Source organism: Euprymna scolopes, chromosome 1 (assembly GCF_053919585.1).
Source record: "Euprymna scolopes isolate OS-2025 chromosome 1, ASM5391958v1, whole genome shotgun sequence".
Taxonomy (NCBI): domain Eukaryota; kingdom Metazoa; phylum Mollusca; class Cephalopoda; order Sepiida; family Sepiolidae; genus Euprymna; species Euprymna scolopes.
In genome coordinates, this window is record NC_136482.1 from 78,061,941 (window position 1) to 78,081,952 (window position 20,012).

Consider the following 20,012-nt stretch of genomic DNA (forward strand, 5'->3'; position numbering starts at 1 on the left):
TTTTACTAATGTTTAATACTTTATCAAGGGGAGTACTCGTTGAGAATCAGGGTTAACGTGACGAATATGATTGCACACTGAATCATGGGAACATAAATGGGGCAGGTTCAGCGTTTATCAACGGTATGACCGTCATATATTACTTCTAGGATAGATTGTGAGAATACTTGAATTTGAAGATATCTATATTTTAACTAACAAGGATGTAAAAAATATATTCTACTTGAACTTCGGTTCATGAAAGCAAAAAAGTTCGTTCCCTTGTAGAAGCAAAAGTTTTTGCTATCAAAGTCTTACAAAAAGAAGACTAACTTTTTTTTTTACATGGGGGGGTCATCACTTTTCAGGGGCCAGGAGCCACTACGGGATAAGGGATATTGTGTGTACAGTAATCAATGGGATAGTATCGTAGTAATAGTTAGTATTGGGGATTTGATAAGGTGTCATTACATAAGGGGCGGGTCATCAGGAATTTGTTTGTGTTGGAATCGAAGACATCCAAGTTGAATTCGGGGGGTGGGGAACAGGCAAGCGACAGAGAGGTCCACAGCTGTACAGTTCTAAAACAGAAGCTTTGTTCATGGAATCAACGTTTTTATTTAGGCACGGATAAAGCGTGGGAAAAATTATTGACAGTGGTTTAAGCTAGTCAGGTGTTTTTCGTCAAAGATTGGCGGGGGGGGGCAGCGAATGGAGCTAAGATGAGCACTTGCCATGGAAATAACGATAAAATAGAGAGAGGCTCGCAACGTCTCTTCTGTCAGAGAGAGGTTGCAGAGAAGAGAAAAGGGCATCCCCCATCAAGCCACGAAGTCTATTTGTACTCTGTCAAGTCAGGATAGACTATTTTTAGCAGCTCCTTCTCAGATGTGACAGCAGTACTCCATCCTTGGACGTACTTGGCTTTTATACAGATAGAGAATTGCATCAGTACTGAGATATCTTCTGGAACGGTAGAAGGATCCCACCATTTTCCCAGCGACCTTGGCCACAGACTTGATGTATGTGTTCCATTTCAGATCAGGAGTAAAGGTCAAACTCAGAAGCTTATGAAAACATGGGACCTCCCCTAGACGAGAGCCATTCATTTCAATCGATGCCAGATGGGGATAAGAGCGTTTATGATGTAATGATAGGAGCTTGGTCTTGATGCATTAAAGGTAACCAGCCACCTCTTCCCCCACTGAACCACGCGCTTAAGATCTGAGGAGAGAGAATCAGAGAGAACGTTGCCATTTACGGCCTTTGATGTGTTGCCATAGTCATGTCATCAGCATAAATGTCAACGAATGATTGTAGTATGTGTTTTGGGAGATCATTGATGTAGATCAAGAAGAGAGTTTGGCCCAGAATTGACCACTGAGGGACTCCAGCATTAATACTGTGGGCCTCTGATTTCTGCCCATCATCTACTACTCTTATGAGCCTATCAGAGAGAAATGATTTACTGATAGAGATAACATTTCCAGTTATACCGTAGCTGGAAATCTTGTGAAGTAGGCCTTTATGTCATACCTTATCGAAGGCCTTTGATATGTCAAGAGCAATTGCCCTAGAAATTAAGCCTTTGTCGAGTGATTCGCTAATTCTATGTGATATAACTGTTAGCACGTCAGCTGTAGATCTAGCAGAACGGAAGCCATATTGCGTGTTACTAAGAAGGTTATTTTTGCTGAGGTGATTGACTACTTCTCTATTTAATATGGATTCCAGCAACTTACTCATGACACTCAGGGGACGTATTAGTCTGTATTGAGAGGGAGATGACTTATCACCTGAATTCTTAAATACAAGGCATACTGATGGGGTTTTCCAGGGTGTTGGAAAGCACTTCTTAAGGCAAGGCTTAAAAAGTTTGGTAAGTATGGGGGCAAGTTGTAGCCTTTTTAATACTATGATTGGAATACCGTCAGGGCCAGTTGCTTTACTGGAATCAAGGTTCTTGATTATCTTGGCGACCTCACGCACAAATATGTGTATGTTACCGAACGTGTTGTGTGTTGTAGGAGGGAATACGAGATGACCTCTGGGCCATTGATAATGGTTGGGATAGAACGCACGCTTCTGTTCCGGGTCCTATTTGCAATTTGTCAGAACTGGTGGGAACCAAGCCGCTGCTCAGCTACTTTGGATTTAACGGATTGAGCATATAGCTCTCTTGCATTTTTTTATTACTCTTTTACAGTGGTTGCTGGCGGTCATGAAAGCAGCTTTAGTCTCAGTGCATCTATTACGTTGGTAGCTATGGAAAAAGTGATTTCTGTGCGCGATGACAGCAGCACATTTAGGGGAGAACCATGGCTGGCTGTTAGGTTTTTGTTGGATTTTTTTTGGATTGCATGAATTGGACTATGCTAACAAGTAACCATTCGGTCAGGTCTGATACTATAGAGGACACATCCTTTTTAAACATGGAATGGAGAAATAGATCAGATATGAATGTACCGAAGCTATCCCAGTCAGCCATAAAGTATCGGTATACAGTACGGTGGAGAGGTACATCTGTAGACTTATTATATTTCATTTTTATCTTGACTGATACAGCGGAGTGATCGGAGGATCCCAGAGGCGATAGAACGGCACATGAACATAGCTCTGGGTAAGTGGAGAGAAAAAGGTCAAGAAGACTTGCGTACTGTCCGGTAGTATCGGGCTCACGGGTGGGCTCGCGAACAATCTGTGTGAGGTCATAGGCAATGGCAAAATAATGACAGAACCTCCCCTCATCGTCAGTCTTATTTGAGTGGGTCAGGCATTCAACATTGTGCACGTTGAAGTCACCGCAAATGTGAATGTTAGCCGCGGTATGAGCAGACAGGATGTTGTCAATTTTCTCCGATATACTCTTAAAGATAGTAACTCCGCTGTTGTGGGCGCGATTGAGGGCAAATATAAATGCGGTGGTGTAAGCAAGTCCAACCCCGAAGCACATATAAGGTAAGTTAGGATCTTCTCTGGAGATATCCCTGCCACACGAGAAGTCATCTTTAATGTAGGCACATATTCTATGCCCATGGCGATCTTGGGGTCAGATTTAGGTGTTAAGTTAGAGTATCCATTAATTAAGAACTCATCTAGGGAGGTGGTCGGTCCTATTCCAGTTTCGCTTGGAAAAAGTATGTTTGGTTTTGTCTCCTGTAATTGGGTTTCAACCTATGGAAGGTTGGAACGTAGACCCCTGACATTGGAGAAGGAGACATGGTAGCAGGGGTCTACGTTGGAGGATGGGAGTCTAGGTTTATTCTACTCTTTTTCATCCATGTTTAATCGTCTGGATTTGAGTAGAAATATTCGTCTTCTTTTGTGAGGAAAGAGATTCAAGGAACAAGTTAGGCTGCAGTGTTCTCGGGGTTTAAGGTGCAATCCTAATTACAAGCGATAATAAGTAAGTGTAAAATAAAGATTAACACGAGTATACAGTTATAAGTGTTCGGACGAGAAAGAATTACTGACATAGATTAAATATAGGGGCATTTAGAAATTCCATATAGGTTTCTGGACGCGGTACTGTATTTGCCAGGTTGTAAAGATATACGCGAATTTATATATGAAACGGTATGGAAACGCTTACGATGCTGAAATACTAAGGTTATTCTTTATTTAGTGAATCACTCCATTCGTAAGCCGATTTTCTAGATTTTCAAAGAAGGGAATCGTGTTTGTCCGCTACTTTCATAATTGAAACAGCAGTATTTTGGATGTTATTAGCTTATTGAATATTAATAATTATTTTCGGTTTAGAAATAATATCCACGAAATTAGCATTCGTGTAACTGGAATAGTGTCCATCTTATATATATATATATATATATATATATATATATATATATATATATCGGAAAATAAATGATTTGAGCAACTTTTATATATAAAAAACTATTTTCTTACGGATTCTATAGAGTATTGTCGCACTGTAATCAAGCAAAAAAGGTAATTAAGGTAAATATAGATTACTAAAATCATTCGGGATTAAAATACTCTGATCTTCGTAAACACGTTTTTGTTGGCACAAAAATGTTTTTGTTAGGTGTATCATACGCAAATTGCTAATATTTGAGTTGAATAAGAAAAAGTGATATATTTCAAGAAAAATGCTATAAACTCTTGGGTCGGTTATTATGTAACTACGGATGAACTATTCTCATTCATATATCTTTGATGTCAATAGACTGGGCTATTATGCAGGTGAAGTGGATTAAAATCCTAAGGTATTTGAACCAACAATAACTATGAAAATCTGACTTTCAGTAATCAATGCTTGCATTGTATTTAATCACTGTACTAAAATTCCCCATGGAGGCAAATGCAGAGGAAAAGTAAATTGCGTGGAATAGAAAATGACTGATTAAACATGAACGAAAGAAGCGCCAATTATGCAAAGTTGTCTCACGGACATACAAGCATTCAAACATGGCAGCCGCGACTATTCCCCACTCCACTTGATCGCGCCGACCGCCTGTACGAGGCTCGTTACATCTTGCCGCCCTGAGGAGCGCAACAAAATCAATAACCCCATTGAGAGACCTTAATGAAGATTGCCGATAAGTGTTCTACTCTTAAAGACTCTTAAACAACCATTGAACTAATCGAAAGGCAAACTGTACGTTGATTTTTAGCGCAGCCCAGAAAATTACGCAGCGGTTAATGTCAGAGAGAAGAGAAAAATCTGTTTTTAGTTTCTTTTCTCGATTAATCTAACGAGATCTTCAGGGGGACCATATGGCCTAATGTTCATCGATGCGGACAATAAGAATAGTCTGAAACAATGCATCGTTTAGAAATTCGTTACAATTGTATCTTAACTTAAAAATTCTTATGGTTTTGAACAATTGACCTAACGGTTTACAAGTTGGGTTACAGTCTTCTCGGGGTTTAAGGGTCAATCCTAATTGCAAGAGATAATAATTAAGTATCAACTAAAGAGTAACCCGAGTAAACAGTTATAACGAGAAAAAATTATCGCCGTACATTAAATATATGGACATTTCGAAATTCCACGTAGGTTTCTGGGGCTGGTATATTCATTTGTTAGGTCGTAAAGACATATGCGAATAATTTTTTCTTTTATACGAAACGATGTAAAAGTAACGCTTAAGATGCTGAAATACTAAGTTTATTCTTTATTTACTCAGTCTTAACATTGGACGCACATAAAAATTAAGTAAATAATGACTATTGTATACAGTATAAATACAGTATGCAAATACTGGCACGGTCCGTATTCTGCCGAATTAAAAACCACATGTTTCGAAATAACATCTACACCAACACAGCGAATACTACATTAATCGTGGCAGCCATTCATCAAAATCTGATGACTTTGAGAAAGAGCTGTTACGGAAGCCAATACCTACAAGTAAATTATTCAACACTGCAATAGCTGGAAGAGATCGCCAGGTTCAGCCAGTGCCATCAAACGATCTAAACACATTAATTACCTCACTTAAGGAAGCCACAAGATGACAGTGCACGCTATTGGATGAGAGTAATCGATACAGACCGCCATACATCGACAGTGACAGATGTAAAAGCAAATAACCCCCTAAAACAATAATAATCGTTAACTATGAGAGTCAGTGATTTCCGCAAGCTGCCACTACCAGAAAATCCAAGGCAGTAGAATGCTTTCATTTCGGTCACTGCCACCATATTTCCACCGAGCAACGCCAGTACACGGGTTCTGCTAGTTATTATATTTTTTAATTTTTGTTACTAAAACTTGGTTTAGGTAATAAGCGGTTTTTTTCTTCTTGTGTTACTCCATTATTATTATTCTATTGAAAAACGAATTAAATTATTGAAAATGTTTTCGAAAACAAAAATATATTTTTTAAAAATTAAAAAATCTACCTGTTTACACATGAAAAATAATTGGCACTTAGCGCTAAAATATGGCTTCCAAATCGTAAAGTGCTTCGGAAATTTCTGGATTAAAAATAAACTCATCGATGCAGATATTTATTAACTGATGATTATGAACCATCCGTCACATAATCTGGGTAACCCAGTTAATAACATGTGTAACCTTTATAAGTTTTTAGGGATACGCTTAATCAATCCCTTCCGCAGGCTCGCCTACAAATTTTTAATTTTTTTTTTTTAATAAAATGATATTCATTAATATTAAATAGAAACGATAAGTCACTTAAGTACAACATTGATGTAGGATTTGTAACATTAATATATACATATGTATATATATATACATATATATATATATAGAGAGAGAGAGAGAGAGAGAGAGAGAGACAGACAGAGAGAGAGAGGAGAAAATGCAAGCATGAAAAGTAATATAATAAAGATTTGGCTTAGAAAAGGACTAGAGTTAAAACTGGAAAAAGCGAGATATTCTAGTAAAAACATTATATATACATTTTTAATGCTGCAATGTTTTAAGTAATACATTTATTATATTTTTTACTAGAATATCTTGTGTTTTTTCCAGTTTTACAACAAGTCCTGTTACTTTTTAAGCTAAATTTTAACCATATTACATTTCATATTCATATTTTTCTATGCAATCTATGATTTTTCCAGGCTTTGCCTTGAAATATATGTTCAATATCATATGCATTGTCAACAATCAATAAAAATGAATTATTTCCAACTGAAATTGATTGAATAAAAAATTCAATGAAAGGTGTAATTAAGTAAATAAACAGAACGATAGGAACAAAACAGAGAGAAAGAGAATTAACGGGCGACGCCGTAAGCACGGCAAAGAGTATCACTTTTGTTAACTTTCTCTATATAACACAAACTACATGACATGATTTATAAAGGTGTTGACGACGAAACATTTGCTATGGTAACCAACATCCAATCAGAAGAAACGTCACTCACGTTCCTTGCTAATTCTGAGAGCTTTTGGAAATCAGTAATTTATTATAATTTGTGTTTTAATGAACGAAAATAGAAAATCCTAATTTAAAAATATAGCTGAGAAGGTGATTTATGAGCTGTAAAAATTGTTTGAGATTTGGAAAAAATGAGTGAGTAGTGAAGCTCTAAATAGGTAAAACTAACACTTAACCATATATTCAAACACTACTGTGTTTGAATTATATATATATATATATATATATATATATATATATATATATATATATATATATATATATATATATTAGACTCCTTGTGTACATTGGGTCTGTATATGTTATAGCTAGCTATGGAATAGTGAGTATACATAGAACTTATGTATAAACGTAATACTCGTTACGGAAAGAAAATATTTTTGAACAATTTAGCAAATAAGTCACGAATATTGTTACACAACATAAACATTCGTGTGAATATATATTAAAATGAAAATATATAGATCGATAGAGTTTTCTGAGTCGTTTCAACATTAAACCTTATTATACCCCCAGCATATTTGTGAGTACCATTACTCGATTTAATATATATGATGAAAACTATTATTTGATGAATGTAGAAATAAGTATTATAGTATTTTTCCATGAACAGTAAAGAATTAATATAGAAACGTCACAGCAATATTGCATTACTCTTTAAGTGTAGCGGCTTTAGTTAAGAGTCGCACACTTTACAAAAACATTTGGCAGAAGTGGCGTCAGACAAATCTTAGCAAAATTGCATACAATGTAGGATTTTAAGCAAGTATAAAAATAGAAGTGTTTTTACACAGTCTTTATTTAGACTTTTATGACCAAATTATAGCCTTTAAAATGAACTCATTTATACACTGTTTTTTTTATCAAACATAAGGTGCTGTCAATTTTTTTATTTTACATCAAACATAAGAATGGAATTGGTAAAAAATATTAGAACAGTAATATATTTAATACTCTTTTATTGCAATGATATGCTTTTGGACTATTTTTTCTAATGAAACATGATAGTTCATGAATATATTTCAAGAAGCAGTTAATAAATGAAAATTAAACAAAATCACGTTGGGAAAATCTTTAAAGTATTAATATACACTTGCTAGTAATTGAAATGTCTTTAAACTGCCAATTATGGAACTTAATGTAATGATAAATATTTATATATATATATATATATATATATATATATATATATATGTGTATGTATAAAATATATATGCGAGTAATTTAAATGTCTTTTCTCTGTCACATACAAAATATAAAATAGTAATTAAATCGTAAACATATTTATTTAGTTTTTGTTTGAAAAAGATGACAGCTAGCAATGAAAAATAAATAAAAATTAGCAATGAAAAATAATATCTCATTTTGTGCATATACTCTCCAGAAAAATTAGAAATAATTTGCTTAGGAAAAAATGCATGGCAGTATAATCTGCAAAAAGAAGAATGTTAATATAAGACTGTCTATTTTTTCGGCAGCCATCTCTGTTCATATTATAACGCTGGACTGGATTTATCCAATGTGTAAATTCAAGTGTTTTGAATTCTTTTATTTTACAAATAAATTGCTTACTATTATTATTACTATTACTTTATTTGCAGTAATTTTTTACGTAGAGGTTTATGTAAAGTTCGGCAGCATTCGTTATTGTTTGATGGCTGCACAGACTGGTTCCATTCGACTTTGAACTCATGCTCGTAATAACAACTGAAATAACATTAAGCGCCCGGATATCATCATTTGGTCCCTTAATTTAAAAGAAAAATTCTAATTGAATTAAGGGTTCCATTTGAGAATTTTTTTTACAGGGCACGTAAGCATAAGTGTGAAAGATATGAAGTTCTAAGAAAAAAATGTCTCGGAAAAAGCTAGAAAAAACATTGTATTTCCTATCGAAATAGTTTGCGGAGGTTTTATTGCGAACTCAACCTCCAGGTTCTTAAATAATCTTGGACTTTCTAAAAAAAAATCCACAAAGAAAATACAAGGCAAACCTTTATCTGCATTACCGTGGGTATGTCAATATAACAGATTGACAACAATCCAACAAAGTCTGGTGGTATCGTGATATACTGCTAGAGCGCTCTGGGCTACTGGTAATGATTCTTCGGCCTTTAAACAATTCTTGAACCAAGAATCATCATCTGATGAAGGCATAATTGCATACCAAATAAATTACTTTATAAATATACTTCAATTAAGTTTATAGGTACACAAGTAAAAAATATTTTTATTCAAATTCTCTACATTACAAGTTACGCGATCTATTCAAGGAAGGCTATTTCAATTGAAATTTGTAATGGTTCTTTTGTATTTTAGATATATTTTTATTTGTTAACTTAAATATATTCATACATATACCCTTATATGGCCTATTTTATTACGCCAGATATTTGCGTGTGAATGTGCCCTCCTTATTCTTTATGCATACCGCATGGGAGACATTCAGGCAACTGCCGAGGGGTTGAACCTATACGTCTGCTACCAGAATTTGGAGATCGTAAAAAGACAACCTGTTGAAATGTTACTCTTTACTTCTTGCTTCAAGAGTTTAACTTACTGGAAATTCGCCATAATTAATTTACTTGATGAATAAGAACTTTACGCATTTTCTTGGACATTTGTCTTAAGTATTATCATACAGAATTTGATATGTCAGTCAATTTAATAGTGTAGTTTTTATTTTAAAATAAGACATAGCAGTTATTTTCTTGTTTTAGAGCACGCACACACATTCGCGTACACCCCCACTAATATACATAAAGTAAATTCATGTATAGATATGTAAATATATTAATTAAAGATGAAAACGACATATTTAATATTTTATGTGAATATTACCACAGAACTAATACATTATATAAACTTCCAGTGAAATTTCTTAAAGTTTTTTCTTAATCTCTGTATGACTGGTTGCAATCTAATGATTTTTGATTTCGAAAGATTTACTTGCGTATTTTAATGCCTGTGCGTATATTGGCAAGTTTCTCTGCATCCAATAGATGCCGTAGATGCCATAGCTAATTTGAGAATTGATATTAAGCCGTGCATTTATACTTTCAAAAGTTTTAATTGAAGCCATTCGAGAAAAAAATGGCTATTTATATCACTCGGAACTGAATCAAATACTCATTTATTAAATGGCGGGATCCAATGCAATAACGGCTGATCTTATGTGGTCCATCGCATCAGTAGCTTGATCATAGTCGCTCTCATGATTCCAACGAATAGTTTATAGTATTTCGAAAAGTTTGAGAGGGACATAATTTTTTAGTATTTAAATTATTCAGGCATAAACACGAATGGTGCAACAGATACAAATGCTTGGAATATAAAAATAAAAGATGACTGTTTAACCTTTAATACGTGTTATAATAAGGTATATAAGTATAATGTAAGACTTAGACAAGATAATGCTTGATGATCAAAAGCCATTCAAATAAAAGCTTTTTTTCCGTACTGAGTTTGACATGAACTGTTTCGAATACAGCAGAAGCAATATAAAAAAGGGATGATTAAAAACAATATAACAAGATAAGTATGGAAAAGATAGTTTATCAACCAATGTTAAACTACACATTACAATACAATATTGTTTTCATATCATTTCGACTTACCCCTCCATTTTCTGATTCTGCGTAACCAGGTGGACGCATTGATGATCTTCTGATTCGCCGTATAGGCTTAGCTTTCTTCGCCATCTGGAAAATATAAACAAATAAATGGTTTATAGAATAAAATATAATATATAATAAGAAAGAAAATAAAAGTTAAAGAATATATATCCGCTCTTTATACATGAAGCGGAATTCGAATAATCACCCCTGGTTTATCGCCAGTAATATTGGCCAGAAAGTCGGGATTTTTTTCTCTATACGTGGTTAATATGTTTGCCAATATTGGTTCATATGCATATTATTTTTATTCTTTATTTTAATTTTTATATTTTTTCCCCCGACAAAAGACAGATGGACCTGTAAATTCACCCTTGTCTATTCATCTATTATTTTGTTCTGGATTAATAGAAAACTCATATCTTCGCTTGTCAAAACAATTGGTGAAGCACCTGCATTTAATAGAAACGATGAATCATATAAGAAACTTTTATACCTATTTGTTATTTAACTCGTAATTTATAGGCAAAATTAAAATGGAAATACTTTATTAGACTGCAATTGAACTGTGTGCATATATATATATATATATATATATATATATATATATATATATATATATATATAATTAGTTCTTTTGGAAAAAGAAATCCAGCAGAGTACTCAATTATGAGGAAAATCCGAAAATATGAGGGTCGGTTTTAAACCCGATAATTAGGGACCGTTTTTTTACAATATTACAGTTAAACGTGAACTTGTAGTGTATATATATGTTTCCACTTGTGGTTATAAAGAAATGAGTATTGGCTGCAGAACGCTTGGTATGGGTATATATATATATATATATATATATATATATATATATATATATATATATATATATATACTCTTATAAATTCGTTTTTCTTTTGTGTGCATTGATATTTATATTAAAAAACCCTTTTCTATTCATTTAAAAAGAAAATACAATTTTCTTATATATGGGTTGTGGAATTGCATTCACTAGCAAACGATCTAGCTAATTCGCATATTCGTTTAAACATTCATTTTAATTAATTCCCTATTAGTTGCTTCGGGTTTCTAATGCGATAATCATCTTTAGTTAACTATTACATGTAATTATATTCATGCAGATATGTACATGATTTATACTTGCATAATATTTGCGTAAAAAGTTTATCGTAAACACAAAATTGTTTCCATACATATTTATGTATACATATATATTTTTGTTTAACAAATTTTGCCTACCAAACTCATCCTAGAGTTTTTGGTATGCAGACATGAAACTTTATCTAAAAGGTATTTGAATCCATGCAAAACTTTATATTTTAGGTTTAACCCGGAAAAGCAAAATGTGAAAATTAATTTAAAAAAAAATGAAATTTACCAGGTGAAGGTCGAACGCCGGCATTACGAACACATAAAGTAGTAGCGATTGGTTAATGTTTTATCTTTTAGCCTTACAGTAAACATGTTTTCATAGCCCAGTCATTGACAGCAGAGGCAAACTAAATCGTAAGCTGAACGTTTTGGTTTCGATTCTCGGTGGTAGCGCATTTGTCTTTTTTTTAATATACTTTTTAAATCATTACTATATGTTGCATCCAATCTATGTATCTATCTATTTATATATCTATAAAAGTGAAAATATCTGTCTGTCTTTTCTGTATGGTAGTTAAGGAAGACTATTATACAGAAAGGCATTACTTTACATATTCACACTTTTTAATATATACATATGCACATAACATTATGAACACTATATAGGGCCCGAGCAAAGCCGGGCGGAACTGCTTGTATATCTATCTATCTATCTATCTATCTATCTATATCTATCTATCTATATATATATATATATATATATATATATATATATATATATATATATATATACGTTACTGGTGTAAAATAAAGCAAGTATTTGATTACAACACTTAATTAGCCAGAGTTTCTTCAAATGAATTTTCAATGAGCGTGAAAGTTTGGGAAAGAAATTATCTTTCTAACACTTTTTTTCTCTCACTCTCCCTCTTATTATAGATATATAAATATATATATACAGGTATATATATATATATATATATATATATATATATATATATATATATATACTAGTAGATAAATCCGATGTTGCTCAGAATTTAATGATGATCAACGAATATTTCAGACCTCAATATAGTTATTGTCATCAAAATCGGTGAAATCGCCCATTTTTCAATCAAATCGATCCATTGTTTGTTCTAGCTGTGGACCAATTATGGTACACATACATCCCTGCAGTGACTTACTTCAAAATACATTTTAGTCTGTATGGCACTTTAAAGGACCTACCGTGTATTTTATAAAATCACTTTACATAAAATAACATTCATTTCAAAACGCGCTATTTCATATCAAAAAACCTACTGCTGATTTTAAATCCTTGCCTGACCTTTCGGTTCATGTAATAATAAAAGTTCATAAATGTACATGAGGCTGGGTGAGCTTATAACTTTTTCAAAATCGCATGTTCTTTTTTTTATAGGATTATTTCGGTTTTTGGAACATCGGATACATTTCCATACAAACATCAACTAGGAGCACTGCCAGGCTTATAAAGAACCTACACATACTGACACACGAAAAGTTATTATATATATATATATATATATATATATATATATATATATATATATATATATATATATATATAATGACGGGTACTGTTGCTAGTATATATATATATATGTATATATATATATATATATATATATATATATATATATATATATATATACTAGCAACAGTACCCGTCGTTGACTGGGTTCAAAAACAGTATACAGAAAATGGACTCTGATTTATGGAAGTATGATAGGTTATGAAAAGGAACGGTTATAAATTTGGGTTGAATTGGGGGTATCAAAACCAAAGCAAAATATGATGAAAGTAAAAATAAAATAGATAAACCCCATAATTTATTATACCATACCTGTTCACACTGAAACACTTATCACAATATTCTGTGGATCTATATTAAAAAAAACCTTGTTAAACTTTGTGACATATTTCCATTCTATGGGCGTCAGGTGCGGACGAACACCCCATAATTTTATTATACCATATTTCTTCAAACTGAAACATAATTATCAAAGTATACTTACGCAGATAGATATGAAAAGTCTTTATAAAGTGTGTGCCTACTTCCATTCTATGGAGGCCAGGCGCGAACGCAGATACCAATATTTTATTATACCATCCCTATTCATGTTAAAACATACTTATCACAGTATTATTATGTACATCTATATCAAAAACACCTGTAAACGTTTCTGTTTAATTTTTTAATTTTTTATTTGCATACTTTATGGACCAGATGCGAACGCAGACCCACAATTTTAATGAACCGCTGTTTTGCCAGATCAAACACACCCATTCCTGTGTCTCGATAATCGTCTCTCATTATATGTAATCAGTTTTTATAAAATAGTCAACAATATAGGAACCTATTCGTGACCAGACACACAATCCCTCCACACACACACACGCACGCACCCACGCACGCACTCACGAACAGACGTTCAGCTTTATATTGTAGATATATAGCGGTTTTCAAGAGCTATAAGCTCTTATTGTTATTAATATATTTATATGAATGGATTGCCCTTACATTTTATAGGACGTATTTATTCATTTATATCATGTATTTATATATGTGTATACTTTTATGAATGTAAAATAATATATATATATATATATATATATATATATATATATATATATATATATATATAAGAACTTTACTAGCAGTTCAGCCAGGCTTTGCTCGGGCCCTATCTACTGTCTATAACATTATAACATTATGTGCACATGTATATATATATATATATATATATATATATATATATATATATATATATATATATATATATATATATATATATATCACAAAGTTTTAAATATGTCCAAGAAACCAACATCTAATATTTCAAGTGTTTGGACCCAAAATTGGCGGGGAGTTTGATAGAGTCTTCAAAGGTCAACTTTTTCAACTTTGACCTTATGGCAGCCAAATTTTCGCCAAAAAATGTTTGCTCCTTGACAACCAAATTTCTGTCCAAAAACCGATTAAATATATGTTTTCCAAATCTTAATACCTCTTTTGTCAACTCTTTAGTCTCTAGACTTAAAATTGACGGAGTAGTTTCGTACGGAAATGTACACACACAGAAAGACATACACACACGCAAACAATTTCATTTTATTGATATATAGATTTATTTTAAATAAGCATTTATATGTTACTACACATTAATGTCATGTTTCCGTCAGTACGAGTGACTAGATACCTCTGCAGGCAATACTGGATATGTAAATCTAAAGTATGTTAAGGACTCTAGTTTGGTACAAGCAGTATCGCATGAAGAGGTTGCCAGTTACTTGTAACTAGCTAACTGAAATATGCTGATGAATATGTAGCAAATATAAATGCTATTTAAAACAAATAAAATATATTTGCTCTACTTCGATATTGAGCACTTTTGGGTTATCCTTTACGGAGATGGTCCCATTATTTGAACTGTTAAATTATCAAAAATATGAACTGTTTATTTTGTAAAATTCTAATTATTTGAACTGTTTATTTTTTAAATTCTAATTATTTGAACTGTTTAAAATAAAAAAATAAAAATTCTAATTATTCGAACGGGTTTTTTTCTCCTTAAGTTAACAACTGGGCACTTTATTGAAGGGGTAATTTTCTGCCTCGACACCGCCTACGTCAGACGGCCTCTCCCCGAGCTCAGAACGAGGCGGACGTTGGGACCATCTCCGTAAAGATTATCCCACTTTTGTATAGAATTCGTTAAAATTTCATGGTTACTCCACTTCTTGGAAATACATACCTGGTATCATTGTGTGTATATATATATATATATATATATATCTATATATATATATATATATATATATATATATATATATATATATATATATATGTATGTATCTGTGTGTGGGGGTGGGTGGGGGGGTGGTTGTGTGTGTGTATATATATTTTTCAGAATGTGAGAGATTATATAATTATTATGTTACATAGCTGGGGTATATAAACATATATGACGCGGATAAATATTAGGGTTCATATTACGAACGATGATGATGATAATGATGACACTTCTTAGGGGACATTTATAACGAACTGGGATGCTTCTTTTTAGCACATATTTAGGAGAGGGTGATATGATGCACAGTTCTTAATACAGAGGAGAGGAGGTACATAATCTTCGATGGGTTAGAAAATGTTCATTATAAAATGATAAACACAATTATCGTTCGTTCGTGATGAAGGATGACACAACACAACAGTTACAACATAATGATTTCTTTATTCATCTGATCGACCGGTCGATTGACGTCAGGAATTCAAATTTGGATCTACACGATTAATCTTCTACCCTTCGCCTCTAAGGGACTATGTAAACTCTTGGTTGACCAACTGACTCTATCCTCCTGACTGGCTGATTGACTAAAATCCGAAACCATAGTATCCTATATAGAAAAATGTCCTTCGTCTATGACGTTAGAAGTATGTTTCAACACGTGACTAATTTTACGTGGATTTTCGTATGTTTGTCCAAAACACACTTTTGCCAAACAAAAGAATCCTCAATGTTAATCTAACTTTTTTTTAACAATATAATTTAATTTGCATTGTTCAATTCTTTTACTTACATATTTAATATTCAGATTTCTAAAAGAATTAACGATAGACTTAATGTCTAACTTTCCAGTTCTTAACTTGTCTGCAGGGTTCGATTCTAGACTTATCCTAATCTCATTTTCACTTATCTAATGTTCTTCTTATTTACATGGAAAGATGACAGCCCTTTTCCATGTAATATATATATATATATATATATATATATATATATATATATATATATATATATATATATATATATATACAAGCTTAGTATTTCCAAGAAGTGGAGTAACCAATAAATTTGAATGGATTCTATACAAATTGCTCAATATCGAAGTAGAGCAAATATATATATATACATATATATATATATATATACATATATATATATATATGTATATACATATATGTATATACATATATATATATTTTTTTAATAGCATTTATATTTGCTACATAATCATGGACATATATCTGGCCTGGGAAATAATTATATATATATATATATATATATATATGTGTGTGTGTGTGTGTGTGTGTGTGTGTGTGTATTAGAAAGTGATACTAAACCAGCGATATATACTATACACGTGTAAGATTAGTGATATTACCAGCAATGTAAACACTAGAAGTAAAACGATTTTGATCTGCAGTTGTTCAATGGCGCGATTAAGATTTCGATAGAAAAAAATAGCATTGTCAGAATTCTACGAACAACGCATTTCCGACGCAGTAATTACACAAAATGAATTGCTATTTTATTAGTTCATTTGTGTTGTTTTTTTTTAGTTTATTGGTTTAACGTTTCGAGTTTAATTTGCTTTTTTAATCGATTTTCTGATATTTTTTATAGATTGATTGACTCCTAAATTCATTTTATTATTTCCTTATTTTAATTGATTGTCTAGTATTCTTTTATTCACCTTTCTTTATACCATAAAATGTTTTGTAAAATTTTTCTGCCTCTCCAATACACTGCATTGCTTAGCTTTTTTAACCTGATTTTACATATCTATGTTTATTTTTCTTTTTTCATTTTATCACTTTCCTTCGATTTTCTATGAGCATCCTAGTTATTCCGGTTTTATTAAGAGAACACCAAAAACTTAGTATTTTTTAAATAATTTCTTTTAGAAAACACTCTATTATCCAAATAACAATAGATGATATATTTATTACAAAATGGAAAATAGTAATTAAATTTAATTAATACTGAACACTTAATAAACTCAAATTTTGTAAAGGAAAAGTAATACATAAAATTCAACATGCACAAAGTGTAGAAGAAATCACGTTCTATACGCTTATAAAATTATATAACATCATGTATAATCTAAAAAAAATTAGAAGGTCAACATATATATATATGTATATAAATACACACACACACACACATATATATATATACATATATATATCATGTATATAATATTTTGATTACGATTAAAATTTTGCCATATGTCTGAATATACTTTATGTATATTTTCAAATATCTGGACCAAAAATAGCTGAGTAATTTGGTAGAGACCGCAGTGTAAATTATTTTTTGACTTTGACCCGAATGTTGGCTCCTTAGCATTTATTGTTTTGGGCTTAAATCAAAGTAAAAGGTTGGTCCATGTCCAAGACACCTACATCTTATTTGCATATTCTTTTTAACATTCATTTCATTAGTTTTATTTTGGCGATGGGGGGTAGGATTATCATCTTTAATTAACTATTACTTGTATTCATGATAACTTTTATGTGATCTATAATTGCGTAATATTTTCGTAAAAAGGTTATTGTAATCAAAGACCTCATTCTATATATATATATATATATATGTATATATATATATATATATATATATTTACGTATGTGTATATATATTCGTTTAATATATTTTGCCTAACAAACGCTTCTGTCGTTCTTTAGTCAACTTCATATATAGGATAATCCAGCTGTAATATTTGGGTTTTACCTGGGAACACCGGTTCAAAAGTATAAAAATTAGAAAAATATGGAATGTTCCAGGTGGAAGTCGAACGACGGCATTACGAATATGCATGCGTAACGTAGTAGCTATTTGTTCATGTTTAAATTTTTAGCTTTGCAGCAAACATAGCTCAAGCATTAACGTAACCTGAAAAAGAAAATCGTAAGCTATACGTTTGGGTTTCAATTCTCTATTATGGCGCATGAGTAATCTTTTTTTAACCTTTATTAACCAAAATACCACATTTAAGCCTATTTTACAACGGGGAAATTCCGGACGGCCTTTAATACATATATATATATATATATATATATATATATATATATATATATATATATATATATATATATATATATATATTATATTAGATTTAATAATTTAGCGAGGTTTATATAATAGTGCAAATAAAAAATTGAGCGAGGCGTACTTTTATTCATATCTTTATAAACAATATATTAATGTTACACGAACTTGAAAATGTTTCGATGCTATTAGTTATAAATAAATAAACGACCTCGTCAAGGTAAAAATCCCGCATATCTATAAAATAATATTTATTTGAATAAAAATATATACACCCTCACGAATGTATATATATATATATATATATATATATATATATATATATATATATATATATATATATATATATATATATATATATATATATATATATATATATGTATATATACAGAGAGAGAGAGAGAGAGCGAGAGAGAATGAGAGAGGGGGAGAAAGCGAGAGAGATATATTTATGAGGTAATAATAAGCAGATAGTGTTTGAACGAGGACTAATAAGATTGTTCTCTCATTCACTGTATAATTTAACGTATCAAGTATTCAGTTTAAATATGAATGTTTAAATAATTCAAATAAGAATAAATCCGTTATAACATGAACCATTCACATGAGTTACATGTTGTAATGTCTTACATGAGAAAAGTGCTTTCTGTTTCATAATTATATTTCATGTATTATGACAACAGCGTGAATATTGTATTATTGTTCATTTATTTATTTGTTTCTTCACTAGAAACGTATGATGATGTCATATATGAACTCGTCTCAAGGATTGCGTCATTCACTGTAACAGATTTGTAAAAAAAAAAAAACTTTATAACGCCACAAGTAGATGACGCAGTCATTTCTTTTCTTAGCTGAAACCATGGATAGGAATTTTCTTTACGAAATTTTAAACTGGCGTCATTTATAAACAGAAACCATAGACGACCCGTGAAATAATGGAAAGACGTTCACTTCTGGTCGTTTAGTGCATCTATATATTAGTAAGGCTTTCACCAGTATAATCCTGACTGATTCTTACAATCAAAATAGGATATTTAAAATCGCCACGAACATTATAATACTGAATTATCGGAGAATGAAAATTGAATATTCCAAATAAAAAGTGTTTAAGATAAATAGGCTAGTTACCGCCAGTCAGTGTTGGTCGGTGCAGGCCAACAATACTATCACTACCAACACTAGTATTATTTAAATAGTGATATTCGTCCGTACTGCGTTCATGGCAGTTATTAGCAAAACCGTTAGGGAATGATGAGGTCGCTGGAATGCTGAGAAAAGATACTACATTTTAACCTGAGCCAAAATAGCAAGTAACCTTAATATAGAGAAGTTCCCCCCGGCCATTATCTTCTCTTATAAAAACGAAAAGTACGATACATAAAAAAATGTTTATAATGTAATACTCGACACAGAACATAGATATCATATTCAAAAAAATCACGTAAATTGATCAATTGTTACGAACACGACACGAAACAAAGTTGTCATATTCCAAAAATCAAGTACAACGATAATTTTTTTAAATTTATTTATGTATACATTTTGTAAGAAACTGTGGAGTCATCCTTCGGAAGTGA

The 20,012-nt window shown here is 31.7% G+C and overlaps 1 protein-coding gene across 1 annotated transcript in view; it reads right to left on the bottom strand.

Moving 5' to 3' along the window:
• The window catches only part of LOC145242245 (glutamate receptor 2-like), an 815,605-nt gene that overhangs the window by 42,865 nt on the left and 752,728 nt on the right, over positions 1-20,012 (bottom strand). The window contains exon 17 of the mRNA XM_080105285.1: positions 10,475-10,558. Within this exon, the coding sequence (XP_079961411.1) occupies positions 10,475-10,558 (84 nt within the window). The remainder of the gene's footprint in view (positions 1-10,474; positions 10,559-20,012) is intronic.